General features: G+C 45.3%; 1 protein-coding gene across 1 annotated transcript; it reads right to left on the bottom strand.

Moving 5' to 3' along the window:
- Nucleotides 1–251: 251 nt before the first annotated feature.
- Nucleotides 252–14189, bottom strand: LSM11 (LSM11, U7 small nuclear RNA associated). Its single transcript, XM_068161457.1, has 4 exons — nt 13688–14189; nt 9645–9784; nt 8832–8915; nt 252–7357 (listed from the first exon to the last, which is right to left on the bottom strand). Exons 1-4 carry the CDS (start codon nt 14106–14108, stop codon nt 6953–6955), a joined length of 1050 nt encoding a protein of 349 aa, XP_068017558.1. The 5' UTR covers nt 14109–14189; the 3' UTR covers nt 252–6952.
- Between the last annotated feature and the right edge of the window lie 1126 nt (nt 14190–15315).

The raw sequence follows: 15315 nt of genomic DNA on the forward strand, positions 1-15315 counted from the left end.
AGAGATTGTTGAGCTCTTACATTCTCCAACATGAAGTTCACTTTTCTGCACCTCTAAAAGACAGCTGATATTGCAGATCAATATATCTTCCAATACACAGGTGACAAGTTTGTCCCCAAATCAAGTAACCGGGTAGCAGTGCTAGCATTCAAGCCTGGTGGTCTCCACATCCAGGCATCGGTGCTAACTGCTGCAGTAGCAGCTTCATCACTCCCAGAAGCGTATTGACAGCGCACAAAGAACCCACCAAAGACTTTGAAGCAAACTGTTACAGGGTTATATTTATTGCATTGAACTCTTAGCAATTTGAAATGTAAACATTTCTATCTGGAAAGCAGAATATTGCAAATTCAGTATTGTTCAATATGTTCATAGCAGCATCAGCTTCCTAAGAAATCAAGGATTTAGGAAGACAGAGAAGGAATTACAAAGAACTTACACTCTCATTCGTCACCGCTTGACCAAAACACAGTATTGCAGCTGTGAGACAAGATACTGAACTCACCAAATCTGGCCTTGAAGACAGAAGCAATTCCAAGAGTGAAGTGCATCATTGTACCTGATATCCTGCACATCCGTGGTGTGCCGAGACACAAGGCTAACAGTCAAGTGCCTGAAGAGGGCAGAAGATCGAGGGATCTGCGCTACCTGACCTGATGCAGTGTTAGTAACAACACTTAGCACTTGTAGAGCACTCACAGCTTCCCCAGCTCCTTGCCATGGGCAAGGGTTGCTCTCAGATGAGTTACAGCTGTGGAGCAAAGGGAAAGGGAGGGAAGTGACTTGCCAAGGCCATTGAGTGAGCAAGTGGCAGTAGAGAGAGCAGAAGTTTGTCAGCACCTGACTTCCAGTCCCACCCCGGTCTGGCAGGGGCACACTGCTCTCTGTGCTTCGCTAAGGAAATTTTAGAGACAAACCATTGGTTAACAAGTCCAAATCCATGCAGCTACAGTGGATGCATGCACCACCTGAAAAGAGGTCAACACAACTGCTCCCCTCCTAATGTCTACTTAGAGTTAAAGAAAACAAACACTTCTCGTTTTCTCATTTCAGAATGATCTGTCACACTGAAGATACAATGACACAGCTGCACTTTGCTCTGAAGCAGTGGAAATCAGAAGCGATCGCTACAGGAGCAGGAGCAGCTTTCATTTCTTTCCTGAGGGAGAGCACTGATCTTTTGAGAGGAAAAAAGGATGGATATGTTTTTGCACAAACTGATCAAACTACTTTTCATTCTAAACGAATACAAGGCTGACTGGAAGTCTCAGGTGTACCAATTTTCTGCAGCTAAGTCATCCAAGTGTACACTGTGAAGCTAACAGCTAATAAAATAGTTATCCAGGAACATCAGAAGGCATTTTCCTTCCCTGACAGGCCTTCACTTCTACCAGCTAAGAGCAAGAGCACTTACAGTGACATCTAAAAGGACTTGCAAACATCACGAGACAAGCCATCTGATATTCCTCCACTAAAGTCATCCTTCCTCCTGCACCCCCAGGAAGCTAACAAGGATAACCAAGCCTCCTGCCTCAGAAGGGGCAATTTGCTTACTTGTTTTGTCTCCCACTGGGTTTCCTCTGCAAAATTTGAGAGTCAGGATCAAGCACGTTGGTTCTCGGGGATGGAGTCTGGCAAACTTCTGGGGTGCAGTTCCTGTGCTGTGAAATGCTCACAACATAACAGAGGCCACCCTGGGCTCTGTCTCTGCAAACTCCCCCTTCACCTGTAGAGCAAATTGCCAAATGCTGGCCAGATTATGCCAGAATGTACAGGTTGGAAAGCAAGCTCCCAATTCAAGGAGATACCAATGAGTGAAGTAATTCCTCTCTTCTTTTTCTTTGCCTGCTTTCCCACCTTGTGCCCCTGCCATGACAGCCTACAGCTGGAAAAATGCCCCGAGAGGTACATGTTACACTTACAGTGGATTGGGCACTTTTCCCCCCATTAGGAACAGAGTTCATCAAGTGCACTGAGCCTGTAGTCCCAGCTGGAGGAAAACCATCAGACTGATAAGGGTGACTCTTAAATAGTAAGGGTTTTCCCCACAACTTTTCTACCAGGTAACAATTGATGCTTTTTCCTCCTGGTACACTGGCAACACCTGACAGGAAAAAAGTTGTGGGTTAAAAAAAGTAGTTGTGAGGTGTTTTTTCTTTCCAAGCAAGTTTTAACCTGTTATAGCTAGCTGTTGCCAATTTCATCTTAGGTTGTAAGTCAGAACACCCAGGTGCAGAGCTTGCAGTTTAAGATGGTGGTTATCTGGAGATCTTCAGAAGCTCAGAGTGTTTTCAGTTTGCTGACCCTGCTGCCTTTCCACTTTTGTTCGAGATTCTGGAGGAAATAATTGCTTCCACCTGTCCCATTCAGGTCATGCCAGTAAACAGCAGAAAGGGTAAGTGTGGACAGCTTGTTGGACAGAATGTCAAATTCAACAGATCAGGCATCTTTCTACCTCTGTTTCTTTTCACCTGGATACTTCTTCACCCACAGGGATTCACAGGTGCAAATAGGTGATTGCTACAGCAAACTAGGAAACCCTAGGACTGTGGTCAGGAAGCTAAGTTGAAACATAAGAAACCAGGAAAAAGAAAGATATAATCAGCTTATTCCAACTGATCCAAGCTAACTAATTCTTCTGACCAAGTAATTCCAGAATTCTGTGGAGAACAGTATGAAAATCAAGGATAGCCAAAGGCTATTAGGATGCAATACTAGAGGGTAACATTCCTTAGGGAAGAGGGGGAAAAAAACCAAACAGTGAGCAGTCAAGCCTGCTCCTGCTGAGAGACCTTGCCCTGCTTCCAAACGACACAGAAGGGAAAGCTGCATCATAAACAATGAATCCAGAAACTGAAGGACAAGAAGCAGATGGAAAACAGCACTCACTGACTGCTTCAGTAATCACCTGGTGAGGACATGCTAAGTACCTGTCTCTAAGTCAGAAAAACAACCACCTTCCAGACAATTAGCAAGCTGGACAAATCAGTTGAGAGAAGGAATTAAAACCATACTATTGACAAGCTCCTTTTTTTCCCTGTGGCCTTATGTATCCTACCACCACAGCCCTTTTTAATGAGTGTTGGGTAAAAATGAAGCACCCATGCAAAAAAACCTTCCCCAAGAAATAATCCCAGCCACAGTACCCACAACTGCAGGGTAACGCTGCAGTGCTCAGCCTGATTCTCCCTACCAGTTCCTCTCCTTCCCCACAGTGTGGCAAGGTTCTATGCTGTGGTTCCATGAAAACCCCCTTGAGACTATCTGCAAAGGTCCCTAGAATTCTATCTGTGTACAAATAAAATGACCTCTCAAAGTAACTATGAGACTTGGCTCCTTTATGAAGGGATACATCATGACACCACGAGATCTGTGACACCATCATCTAAGACCATTGCATCACATTGTTTCTGCATAGTTTCCCAAGTTTCATATTTGTCTGCCATTTAGAAATTATTCTAATCCATTCTCACAACAGCTCTTCAAAGGTAATTCAGAAAACTGCTCCTTGCAGGAAGTCAGACCCTTGCCAGAAACATGCTTTAGGAATCACTGCTGAGCCCCAGGCTGAACAATGCCCTAGAAATGCTGGACACAATGCAACCAGGACTCTTTATCAAGTTCTGTCTGACCCAAAGCTTGCTCACTCTCCCACAGATCTCTGGAGATTGCCTCCTACTCTCCATTCTTTAGCATCATGACTTCAGGTGTCCATGCTCACACCATCTTTGGACACAGCAACAGAGGAATGGTGAGGAGCACACAGCTTTTTGAGCTATTAACCCAGACTGTATGCTGAGTTTGGAACAAGGAAAAGCCTGGAAAGCAGCAGTACAACAAAACAAAGCTCCTTTGCTTCCAAGGGTTGGTTGAGCTTTTGTTGTGATTTTTTTAAACAGATTTACACAAATACTTAATGAGGTAGAAGACTTCATTTCAGAATATCACATTCAGCTTTATTGAAAGAGCAACTTGTCTGAAGTGTTCAATGTGCAAGTGACAACACACATACAGCATCACTTGCTCAGCCACAATCATGATGCCTGAAAGAGGCAAAACTCATGAAATAGGATTTTGATAAGGAGCTTTAAGAACATCAGAAAGAGAAGGCAAAAGGAAGACATTCTGGAAGATCCAAGTTTGTAAAAGAGGCTGTATTTAGGAAGCAGCTTGGAAATACTGACAGCAGAGAGGGAAATAGGAAACAAAGGAAGAATGACCAAATAAGGCAATAAATCGGAACTGGAAGAAAGAATTTTAACCAACTCCACAGATGAGACAACAATGAGAATAGAGGAAGGACTGTTTAATAATGAGGTAGAGCAAAAAAGGTAAACAAACTGTATAGGTCTCAACCAGGTTTGTCAACTGAGGTGATTTTGGAAGAACAGGTCGGTGATGATATAAAAATCAAGGCACCAATGCAAGTCTAAGCACCAGCAGTCTTCTTAGCACATAAAAAAAGAAACTTGTAGATGTGAAGCAACAAGCACCTGCAAGATTTCAAAGAAAAACTTGTGAGGAAAGCAGAGACCTCTAGTAGCAACTGAGAACTTGGTGAGGTGACAACTGACAAAGGAAGAGGGCACTACAGCCACAAGAACATATATGGTAGTTGTATCTCACTTAATGCACAAGGCAATGTAAACGAGGCAGACAGAGGGAATTAAGAATATGAGGTAAAGAAAAGCAAGAATTCAGTTAGATGCCATAGCCTGAGTGGAACTCTGACAACCTTTGGTCAAGTCTGAAGCAAAGAGGAGAGCTCAAAACCAGGAGCCTTTGGCATGAATGGAAAAGGCAGAGGAAAGTTATCCCAAGCAGCTGAAATATAAACAGAACAGTCAGAAAGCAGAGGGGGGAGGGGAAATACTCACTTGCAATAACTGCTTCTGAGAAGTCAGGAGCAGGAATAAGCCCCTTCTTTCCAGCCTCACATATTTCTCAATTTTTGGAGGTTCTGATTACTTGGCAACCACACAGAGAGCCAACCAGGAAAGGTTCAGTGAGCCAGGACAACTAAGGGTGAACATAAGAACAATCTTCCTAAACCAGTTTAGAATGCCCTGAGGAGACAAAGTACTTACAGGAGAAGGGAAAACAACAACAATAAACCAAGGGGGAAGAACTGCAGACCACATGAACAGCAAGAACAGCACAAAAGGAGAGGAAACAAGAACCCCCAAGAGAAGAATCTTTTCAGTACCTAGACTCAGTTTGTAGCAGGAAGGGATTGCAGCAATAAAGCTATGTACAATAAGACACTGTAGATACTCTTTCCTCTTTTTCTTTTCTCCACTCTTGATGAAATTGTTTTGCCTCAATAGTACTTTTTATTCTGAGGCACTTCTGTCCCAGGGTGAACTTGGGTTTGCAGTTCAGTGGCTGTGTGTTGATCAGTCATCCAAGTCCCATGCCATCTGAAATGTTGACATGAAAGTTTCAGGCTCCCCCAGAGGCAAACAGCTGCTTTGTGTGTCCAGGAACTCCTGCTAAATGATGTCTGCAATTCACCCAAACACCAGACATACCCCTAATGACAAGCAAGCAGCATGCTGCATTTGCAGCAACAGAAATACGTGTCACTGAGAGTACAGCTGCTCACTTTGAAGACTTGTGACCTCTATATGCAATACAAGACCTACTATGAAGCAATTTCTCAACTTCATCTTAAACACAAGGAGCTGCTGCAAAGCATAAGGTACTTGAGATGAATTCAGGAACAGCAGTGCAAAATCTAGTGTCATTTGACAACTAGGGGAACAGACTGGATAATACAATATCTTCATTTAGCCTCAAACTTTTGGCATGTAGCTTCCTTGGAAAGCTGTTTATATCAGCAGAAGCCTGGCCTGATCTATAGTAGCTTAACAACCTTGCTAAAATAACACCACTGATAAGCTGAATTTGATTTTTATACTGCAGACTATGCTCAGGCACAGCTTCAAAGCTCAGTTCAACTGGAGTTAGATGATGCATTATTCACATGGATAGGAAAGACCCATGAAGATCTCTGCTCCATGAGAACTGCTGGAGACACAGCACCTCTAGTTTCAATAGAAAGGTGCTTAGACACAGTACAGTTGTGCTCAGCACAAACACTTAGATCTGAGCAGAAAATCTACACCTCTGCAAACTTCACAATTACACTCAGTAGCAAATGGGTGAAATGTAAAAGTACAACTCTCCATCTCTTCCCACAACATTCACAGATAACCTCCAAACTTGGAGGTCCCCAGATCAGCTAAATTATCTGCTCACTGGTGACAGAGGGCTGAAGCACTGAAGTACAAACAGAAGCCTAAGTTTAAATACTGAAAACTAACATCCTGCCATCATTCACAGGAAAAGAGCAGTTTTCAGTGAGGAGGTTTTCCATCACACAGGGAACTAGAGAGCTAACTACAAAAATGAGGCTAACAGCCATCAGTAGTATGTCACTACACCTATACAGAGTAAGTGACTATCAAAATCATGTCTGGAAAAGAAGATATTTGTGTACCAACAGCAGGTAAACTCTTTGTTTCATCAGCAATCTTCTCTTGAGATAACTCACAACATGCAAAATAGCATTTGTGATTCATTTCAGGTGATCTCATCTTAAGCTCCTTAAATTTGTGCTACAAATAGCTCCTATAACTGAGCACACCAAAATTCTCTTCCAACCCTCTCCATTCAGCTTCTTTCGAAGGAGCAGTACAGTCTGTGCTTACCTCCCTCATCTCTCAGAAACAGCTGCACTGCTGACCTTGTCCCAAGACCCCCCAAGAGCAATCTAAGGAGACTCCCTTTGGCTCAGGCTGCTCCAGTTACAATTACTTCCCCTACCTTCTCCAGGCAATGGGAAACCAGTCACAGTACCATCATACATAACAAGAACACTAAATAGCAACGAGAGCTGCAGCAGCAATTCATGCTATCAAATAAATACACTGATGAAGGCTCAGCCAATTCAATGTGCTAAATGGACAAGCAAGACATTCTCTCCTCGAATAAAAATCTGGTTGATGTGGCGTGTGAACACCTGTTGATAATCCACCTTGGGCCGCCTTTTCTTCCGTGACTGGCTTCTCACACGGGTGCCCCCAGCACTGGCACCCTCTGTGTGGGCAGTCCCGCTGCCCACATCAGCTTCACCTCTGGCAGCCAGATGCAAGGTGTCACCTGGCATCTTCTTTTCTCCAGCTCTGCCCAGGCGCTTCTGCCTCTCGCGCTCATCTTCTGCTCTCCCTCGTCCTGATCCAGCTTTCAATCCCAGCGCCTGAGAGTCCTTTGTCAGGGCTAGCTCCTCTGAAGCAGTCTTTGAGTCAGCTCCTTTCTTCGCTGAGGACTCCTGCAGTTTGAGTCTATCAAAGAGCTGTAAGAGAACATTTGTGTTTATCAGTGTGTTCGGGAAAGCAGAGAGGCTGCTTGCTCGGCATTCCTATGGAGCATTTGCGTTTATGGTCCCAAATCAGAGCTCACAATGCACAAGCAGTGAAGAACCTTTCCCAGCAATGAAGACTTTGCTTTCTTGCCAAAGTCAAACAGTGACACAAGGTGAACAGATCTCTTGCATGTGCATGCGTGCACCAAGAAATTCAAGCTGGGGAGCAATACTGATGGGCAGCAGCATTCAGCTTTGGTCAGGAACAGAAAGGTACCATCCTTGTGTCCTCAGACAGGACAAGAACCCCTGTGACAAGGGGCCACCTCAAGGCAGGACACGAATCCCTGTAAGGGGCCTCCATCAGCAAAGAGTGCATGCTGGAAAAATGATGGACCTTTTTGGTTCCCCCCGACTGAAAGATGCCATGTGGGCATTTTGAGAAGAGAATGGACCACAAACAAGAGACAAAGGCTATAGCAGCAGACCCAAAGCACTGTATGGACTCATTGATCTAAGAACACATGGGGCTGCTTTTCACCCTGGCAGAGGGCAAACTTTTACAAAATACTGACAAAAGAAAAGGATTCTCAGCCTGTCCCTTCCCAGCAACAGGATGGAAAGCCAGACCCTGTGAGAGTGAGCTAAAGGAGCAATGACAAGTTGATTATTTTTAACTAATCTTTAAAAAAGGAAGGGTGGGGTCTATCAGAAGAGATTTAAATGGCAGGAATCTGAAAGTAAATTCCTCACAATGAAACTGTTTAGAAGTTTTTGTGATGCTTCTCTGATGTTCAGAAGGCCCAGAGCTATGCCATTCAACAGGAACAGCCCTACCGCAGTTGTTCTCCTTCATTGTTCAGAAGTTCATCTATCATCTCTTCAGTTCCTAACCTCATAAACATCTTTTTCTGTTGGGTTTTGGGTTTTTTTGTTGGTTTTTTTTGGCAGCTGGAACCTACAAAGTGCCTTGCTTTGGTGCAATATGAAGAATCTTGGGCTTCATAGCACCTAGAGTAGAAGTTTGAGTGACCAAGGCAATGCACTGTTTCGTTGGCAGCAGACATAGACTGTCGGTCCATCAGCGTCAGTACCACTGCCAAGCTGCCTGGCAGGACAAGCATGGACTCCATCAGCCACAGGTGAAAAAAATCCACAGAACAAACATCAAAAACCATGCACTGAGCTTATAGAAGGTCAGTATATTGCACTAAGCAGTGGCAGTAACTGTGATCTGAGAGTAGAGGCTCTCAAGTAGAACTTCTGTAACACTGAGCTATGGCCAAAGCACTTAAAAAAGATCAGAAAATCCTTTTTTTTCCCCCCCTCCCCAGTTATTTTTGAGTAATCTGTAATAAAAGAAGGTTAAACATTCAAATGTAAATATAATTTTCCAATCAATGCTCCACTTCTACTGCTTTGAAGAAGGAAATACTGACAAAAGAAAAAGGAGATGGGTACCTACCCTGGTTAGTGTGAGCTGAGGCTCTGCATAGAAAGCTTTGCCCATTACTGGTTTCCTGTATGTCTCATCCACGTCTGTCAGGGCCTAGAAGATAACAGAAATGGAAAGGTCAAAATTAAAAGAAAACATAAGGAAGTTTTGGACTGTGTCACAGCACTATGAAATTATGTTCTGAGGGAAAACTCCAACTAGGACAAGCTGTGCTTTGGAGCTGGCTTCTTAATCATCTAAGTTGTACTGAGGAATAAAAGCAACAGCCAAGCCTGGCATCCATTCTGTACAACTTTCAAAATTCTTGTGAGACTCGCCTGCAAAATCCTCTCCCCACACACCATTTCCAAACTTTCCACAGCTCCAGGCTCACAAATACTTAATAGCTGATTTTCTACCCACTATCTTTAAGATCTTCTGAGGTAGAACACAGGGAGAAGCTTTTGCCACTCACACCCCAGAAAAAAAAAACCAACACAGCAAACACACAACAGTAGTGGCTAACGCTGTAAGATTGGATTTTACAGAGAAAACTTTGGAAGGTTCTGCTACTCTTCATATCACACCTTTCTGTGTTCTTATACAAACCTTTGGAGATGCTGGGAATTCTTCAAAGCGCCCCTCTCACCTAAAACCAATCTAAAATGGCTAGGCACCTCTTAGATGTACCAATCCCACACCAAGCACCACTTATGCCTGAAAGCCAGCACTAACTGCCAGAGCGCAATAGCTTTATGCAACATGATTAATCTTCTCAAAATGTAGTTTGCTTAAATCTGTTGCAAATTTCACATTTTCCATAAAGGCTGGTAAAATAATTACCATATTCCAGAATTTGTCAAATGCAACCAAAAACCCTGTGCAGACTCCACGAAGCCCTTTGAAAGTGCGGATATGGACGTTGATTTTTACACCATCTCGGACACAGCGATGAAGTTCTCCCAGAGGGCTGCCTTCATGGACTAAAACAGAAAAAGAGTATCACTGGCCTTCAACAGAATATAGTTGATAGATAGATAGATGCATATGTATGAATGATATGGAGAAATCTACTCTGTGTAGAAGTATGGCAGATCTTGGTACAACGTCTTCACAGCAACAGAAATCAGAAGCCCTAGAGAAAAGTAACGGGCTGCAGTTGTAATCACTACCCCATCAAAACTCTTCTCACAGTGGGAGCAGCAAAGACTCTGGAAAACATGAAGGTTTTGCTTTCATAACCCACAGACAAATCAGCCTTAGCTGAAAAATCTCTTTGCTACATTTAAAAAAACCCAACCCACACTAGGTATCAAATAGAAGTGGTTCAGAGAGCTCACAAAGGCAGGGAGAGCTCTGCAGAGAAGACAAATGTCTAGTGAAGGCTACCTCAGTTTAGTTACCCTCTGTTAACACAGTATTGTATCAAATGTGGTCCATTTCTTTTCAAGGAGATTTCTGAAACAATGACTCAAAGCTCTTCAACTAACTCAATTGGATCTGTTTAAATTGATGAAAATGGATTGTTTTAATTAGGACTTTCAGCAGCCAGCTGAACACCCTTCAAAGATGTACAAGTCTTTGGCAAAGAAATAAAATGACTGTAAGCAGCTGCCACCAATGAAACCAACACTGAAGCATAGAAAAATAATGCTTTTAGTCAATACAAACTCAAAGGAATTCAGTAAAACATAGAGCTTACCTGGCACACACAAGCCTTATCTGCACATTAGAGATCTCTGCAAGGGTAAATTACCTAGAGGGGTAGCTATTATTTACTTCACAACATCCACCCTCACCATGGCAAAGCTGTTACAGTGGTAAAAATACAGCTCCCCATTTGCTTGTGCAAACATAGCCCTGGGACTGCTGTACAATTCCTACTAAGAATCTAAAATCTCACACAGTTCGTCACACTAACTGAGTATCTCAGTCAGAGATGATCTCTCTACTTTTGTTTCAGGAACTATGTTGTGAAGGTTTGACTTGCACACTAGAAGATGAATCCTTGAGTGTAAAATGTCACCACATGGCAGCAGATCTGCAGCACTGGGCTGCATGGCAAATCTTAGCCACAGCAGGGAAATCTAAAGCATTTTCCTCTGAAGTAACCTAATCACATTTATTTTTTTGAGATCTACTGTCTTCTTGTCAGCCCTCTCAATAAGGAGGTCTTTTCCAACCTTATTGATTCTATGATTCTCTCCAGGTGGTTAGCTGGAGAAAATTGCTGTCACATGAAGATAAGCTGTCTCAGTAGCCCTCAGCTTTGCTGGTGAGGAAGGTCTTTTCATGGGTCTCTGTGCTTTCTTCAGCCAAACTGATGACAAGCTAATGTTCTGAATGCACAGGCCCATCACAGGAACCCCGATGACACCGTCACTCCATCAGACTGATGCTATGAATCAGCCAACAGTGTTTCTCCTAACCAACCCTAAGAATTTGCAGCATCATTTTACATCTAGATCCTCTTTCCTATTTTAGATTCCAATGTTCCCTTCACAGAAGCGCTTTTAAAACTTATTATAAAAATCCAAGTACAGTTTATTTCCAACTACACCTCTGCATTAGGCCCAGTGGAAAACACCACTTCACAGTTCTACCAAATCTTCCCGCTTTTCCCTGCTGTGTGAGGTTTTGGCTTCACCAGAGCAAGCCTCCAGCTTCACCTGAACAAAAGGGCAGGACACATCATCCCAAAAGTTTTCAACAATTTAACATCCATCTCTCATTAAAAATAAAAGCAGCCACACAAGGAATTTGTTCTCACAACGCGTCTCCTGTGCAAGCATCAAAGCCTGCAATGACCCAGCTCTGCATGCAGCTAGGTTTGCCCATGGCTTTGGGTGCTGTGAAGTACCAGTATTAACACTTTTTCGATCCATGGATAAAGGAGCTGCCTCTTGTTTTGTACTCAAATCCAATCCTTAGTTGTATATAATAAGCACAGGCATTCTGAAGAATGACTACTGTAAGCCAGAGGGCAAGTACCCCAGGAGGGAGAAAACAAAGACCCAAACTCTGGTTAAATTCAGCCCCTTACCCTCAGGGTAGACTTTATTAAGAGGCAAGATTTAAACAACATAAACAAGCAAAGCAAGTTAGAACAGTCGAAGCAGCTCAAAACACTATCAAAGGCCTTTCTGCAGTAACCACTTGCACAGGAGTTCTCTGCCCCTTGGTAAATGCAAAGTAATGATGAACAGTTTCTCCTGAACCTATCCAAGAGAGGCACCACTAAAGCAGCTTCCCTCCTACTTTCATGGCTACATGTGAAAATTTCCCTCATGACAGGGAAATTTTTGGCTCCATTTTACATTGCTGATCCACTGCATTTAAGGAGCACATTGTGCCTTGTCACAGCCACCTGGCAGCATAGCATCACAACTGCAGATCACAGCAAACCATGTATCACCATTACTTCCAAAGGCAGCTACCATCCTAGAATCCAAGTTTCAAATGCTGGCCCACCTGCAGTGCAGGCAGGCCTCCTGTTTACTGGCAAAGCACACAATTATGGCTATAAATGATTCTTAAAACTCTCCAGACTGCTGAATAACACTTCCTAAGTCAGTTGTCTGTCTTCAAAGTCCATGCTGCCCAGCCCTACAATTCTGGATATTCAATGCATGCTCTCAATGGAAGCCTGCTATTTATTTCCTAGGCCATCATTACAGTTAACTTTTACAGAGGTGTTTCTGTTCTTTTTTCCCATTTCCATCACAGTAATCCAAACAGAGATATTTTATATTAAGATCCTAAATCAATATTTGAGGTTAACTTTTGGAAGCCCCACACCAGCAGAATCACTATACTTGTGCAGACTGTTAAGCTGACATGGTATTTAGGATCACGCAGCACCTACGGCAATGAATATATTTTGGTGTCAGAAAGTTCTGCCCTGGGCATTCAGAATTGAACATTCTGGGCTTTGATGTTTTATGACACGTACATTAAGGTGATGCCAGTGACTAGAAGAGATACTTGAAGTCCTAAACTCAGTGTTTTTAACTAAGTGCACTAAAGCTACACCTCAATGCCATCAGAGTCTTGATGTAGATGCATGAGCTGCATCCCTTTACATATAGAGGCTATTACCCTGACTGCTTACATAAAGGTATACAAGCAACCTGTACCATCATCAAGAGCTGATGAACTCAGTAACACACAGCTGTCACCTGCCCTCAATCCACTGTTCTACCATCATGTTACTAGAAATGCCAGCACTGTTTATGTCCCTAGGATGCACACTTAGTAACCAAGATATAGCAGCGTGGTACACTTGTGCTGCAGTTATGATTTAACCAGAAGCTGGTCAGGCTCCAACCCCACCCCTGGTTTAAGAACAGAGCTTTTGAAAGCAGAGCAGTTTCTCATCCTTTTTCCTCAAAATCAAGAGGATGTAGTTATAACTAACCAAGTAAGAGATGAGGATGTCAACACAAGAAACTCAGCGTAATCTCTGAGGAAGTAGGTTCTGTGGAACACACCATTCCTCTTTTCTGCACACAGTATTACACAGTCTTACACCTCGCACGCAAGTTACCATCTTCTAACCAAAGTCCGTCAATCCTTCCTCTGAGCCACGCACACCCTGCCGTCACCCAACCACTTCCTCCTAACTCCCCCAAACTGCATCCCAACCCCACCTCCGGGCCCAGCCTGCATCCCTCCACCTCACCTCAACCCCGCACCCAGGGCGGGCGCAGCCCACGCCCTCACACCCTCCGACATTCCTCTGCCCTCAGGCCGCTTCCTCAACCCATACTCCAATTCCCACCACACTGCCCTTACCCACCCCAGCACCCTTCCAGCTGTCGCCTCTCCCCACCTCCCCTCCAGCCGGGCCGCGCTCCCTCAGGCCGCTCTCCCGCCCGCGCCCTTACGGGGCATCCTGGTGAGGACGTTGCGCGGCGCTCGCCGGCGCCGGGCCGCTGCGCCGCCCTCGGCTGCCTCCTGCTCGGGACCCGCGTTCACCATGAGGCTGCGGAGGCGCTGGATGCGCTCGGGGTCGGCGGCGGGCGGGCCGCGGCGGGCGGCGCGGGAGGCGGAGGGGCCGCGGCGGGAGGGAGCGGCACGACGACCGCGCGGGCGGAGCAGGCCGCGCTGGAAGCTCTCGTACTCGGCGAGGTTGTTGAAGCAGGGCGCGGCGGGGAAGGGGAGCGGCGTGTTGGCAGAGTAGAGAGCCAGCAGCGGGTCGAAGCGGCTGGAGCTCACATCCAGGCGGCTGGGGCTGGGGGAGCGCTCGGCCCCCGGCCGGCGGCGCCGCTGCTCCGCGCTTCCCGCAGCCCCCTCGTCCTCCTCCATGGCGGGCTGCGGGCAGCGGCCCAGCCCGCCGCCGCCAGGGGCCGCTACCGCACCGCCCGGCGAGTCCCCGCGGGCCCGCCAGCTAAGGAAGGTCCGGGCGGCGCGGCAAGGGCGGCGCGGGGAGGGGAGACCGCGGAGCACCGCCCGAGACGGGCTCCGAGAGGTGGAGCTGCTCCGCCCACCGCATGACAGGGAAGACGCCGGGAAATCAGATTCTCCGGTGTTGGTGTGGCTTCCTTCTTGGCTACATCTAAAGTTACGGTGCAGCTCCACCTCTGGTCGCTGTACTGAGGCCTTCCCCTGCAGCCCCCGCGGAGCCCCCCGGCTCTTCTGGGAGTGCTGCCCCGAGCAGGGAGCAAAGGCTGCCTTGCCTGGTGCCCAAGCAATGACACGGCTCCTGCGCAAAAGGTGGTTGCGATGTAATTTGCCTTTTAAAACGTAGTTCCGATGTTATTTCCGGTTTAACCTGTAAAAGGCTACACAGTGCAGAAACGTTTCTCAGAAGAATGCAAGGCAACTCTTCTAATGCTGCAGAGTGGTTTTACTGTAGCAATTCCATCACCCACGACTAATCTTTCCTAACTGGTTCCTATACATTTAATGCTTCCTGTTACAGCAACGCAAGAGGCTGTGGAGCAGCTTCAGAGGAAACACCTATTTCTTCTGTGGGTCACAGTATGGGGCTTCTGCAGCTACAGAAACAGGACACAGGTGCTGTATGCCACTAACACCAGTTTGCTTCCTGAACTTTGAGAAGATTTCCCCTACAGCTACAAAGTCACATACGACTTTTCATGCATGAGGGTACCAGGAGGAGTTAATTTCTCTGTCATTTACATTAATACAAATTAAAAGTCATGGCTGTACAGACAATCTCTCTTGGTTTAAAGGTCTGCATCCATATATGAACAGGTATGTTTACTTATTATATACTGTTGTAAGGATGAGTGAATTAGAAAACACTCTGAGGATCAAATACCTAATACAGATACTTCTTTTATGCACACACAATGTACATACATTCTACATTTATGTATCAGGTAGTCATAATATAGATGATTATAACCCCACATATATATGAGACAGTCTCAAGCTGTGCCAGGGGAGGTTGAGGCTGGATGTTAGGAAGAAGTTCTTCATAGAAAGAGTGATTGGCCATTGGAATGTGCTGCCCAGGGAGGTGGTGGAGTCACCATCACTGGAGGTG

This window comes from Melanerpes formicivorus, unplaced genomic scaffold (genome assembly GCF_026170545.1).
Source record: "Melanerpes formicivorus ecotype bairdi unplaced genomic scaffold, bMelFor1.0.p_v2 SCAF_2, whole genome shotgun sequence".
NCBI lineage: Eukaryota > Metazoa > Chordata > Aves > Piciformes > Picidae > Melanerpes > Melanerpes formicivorus.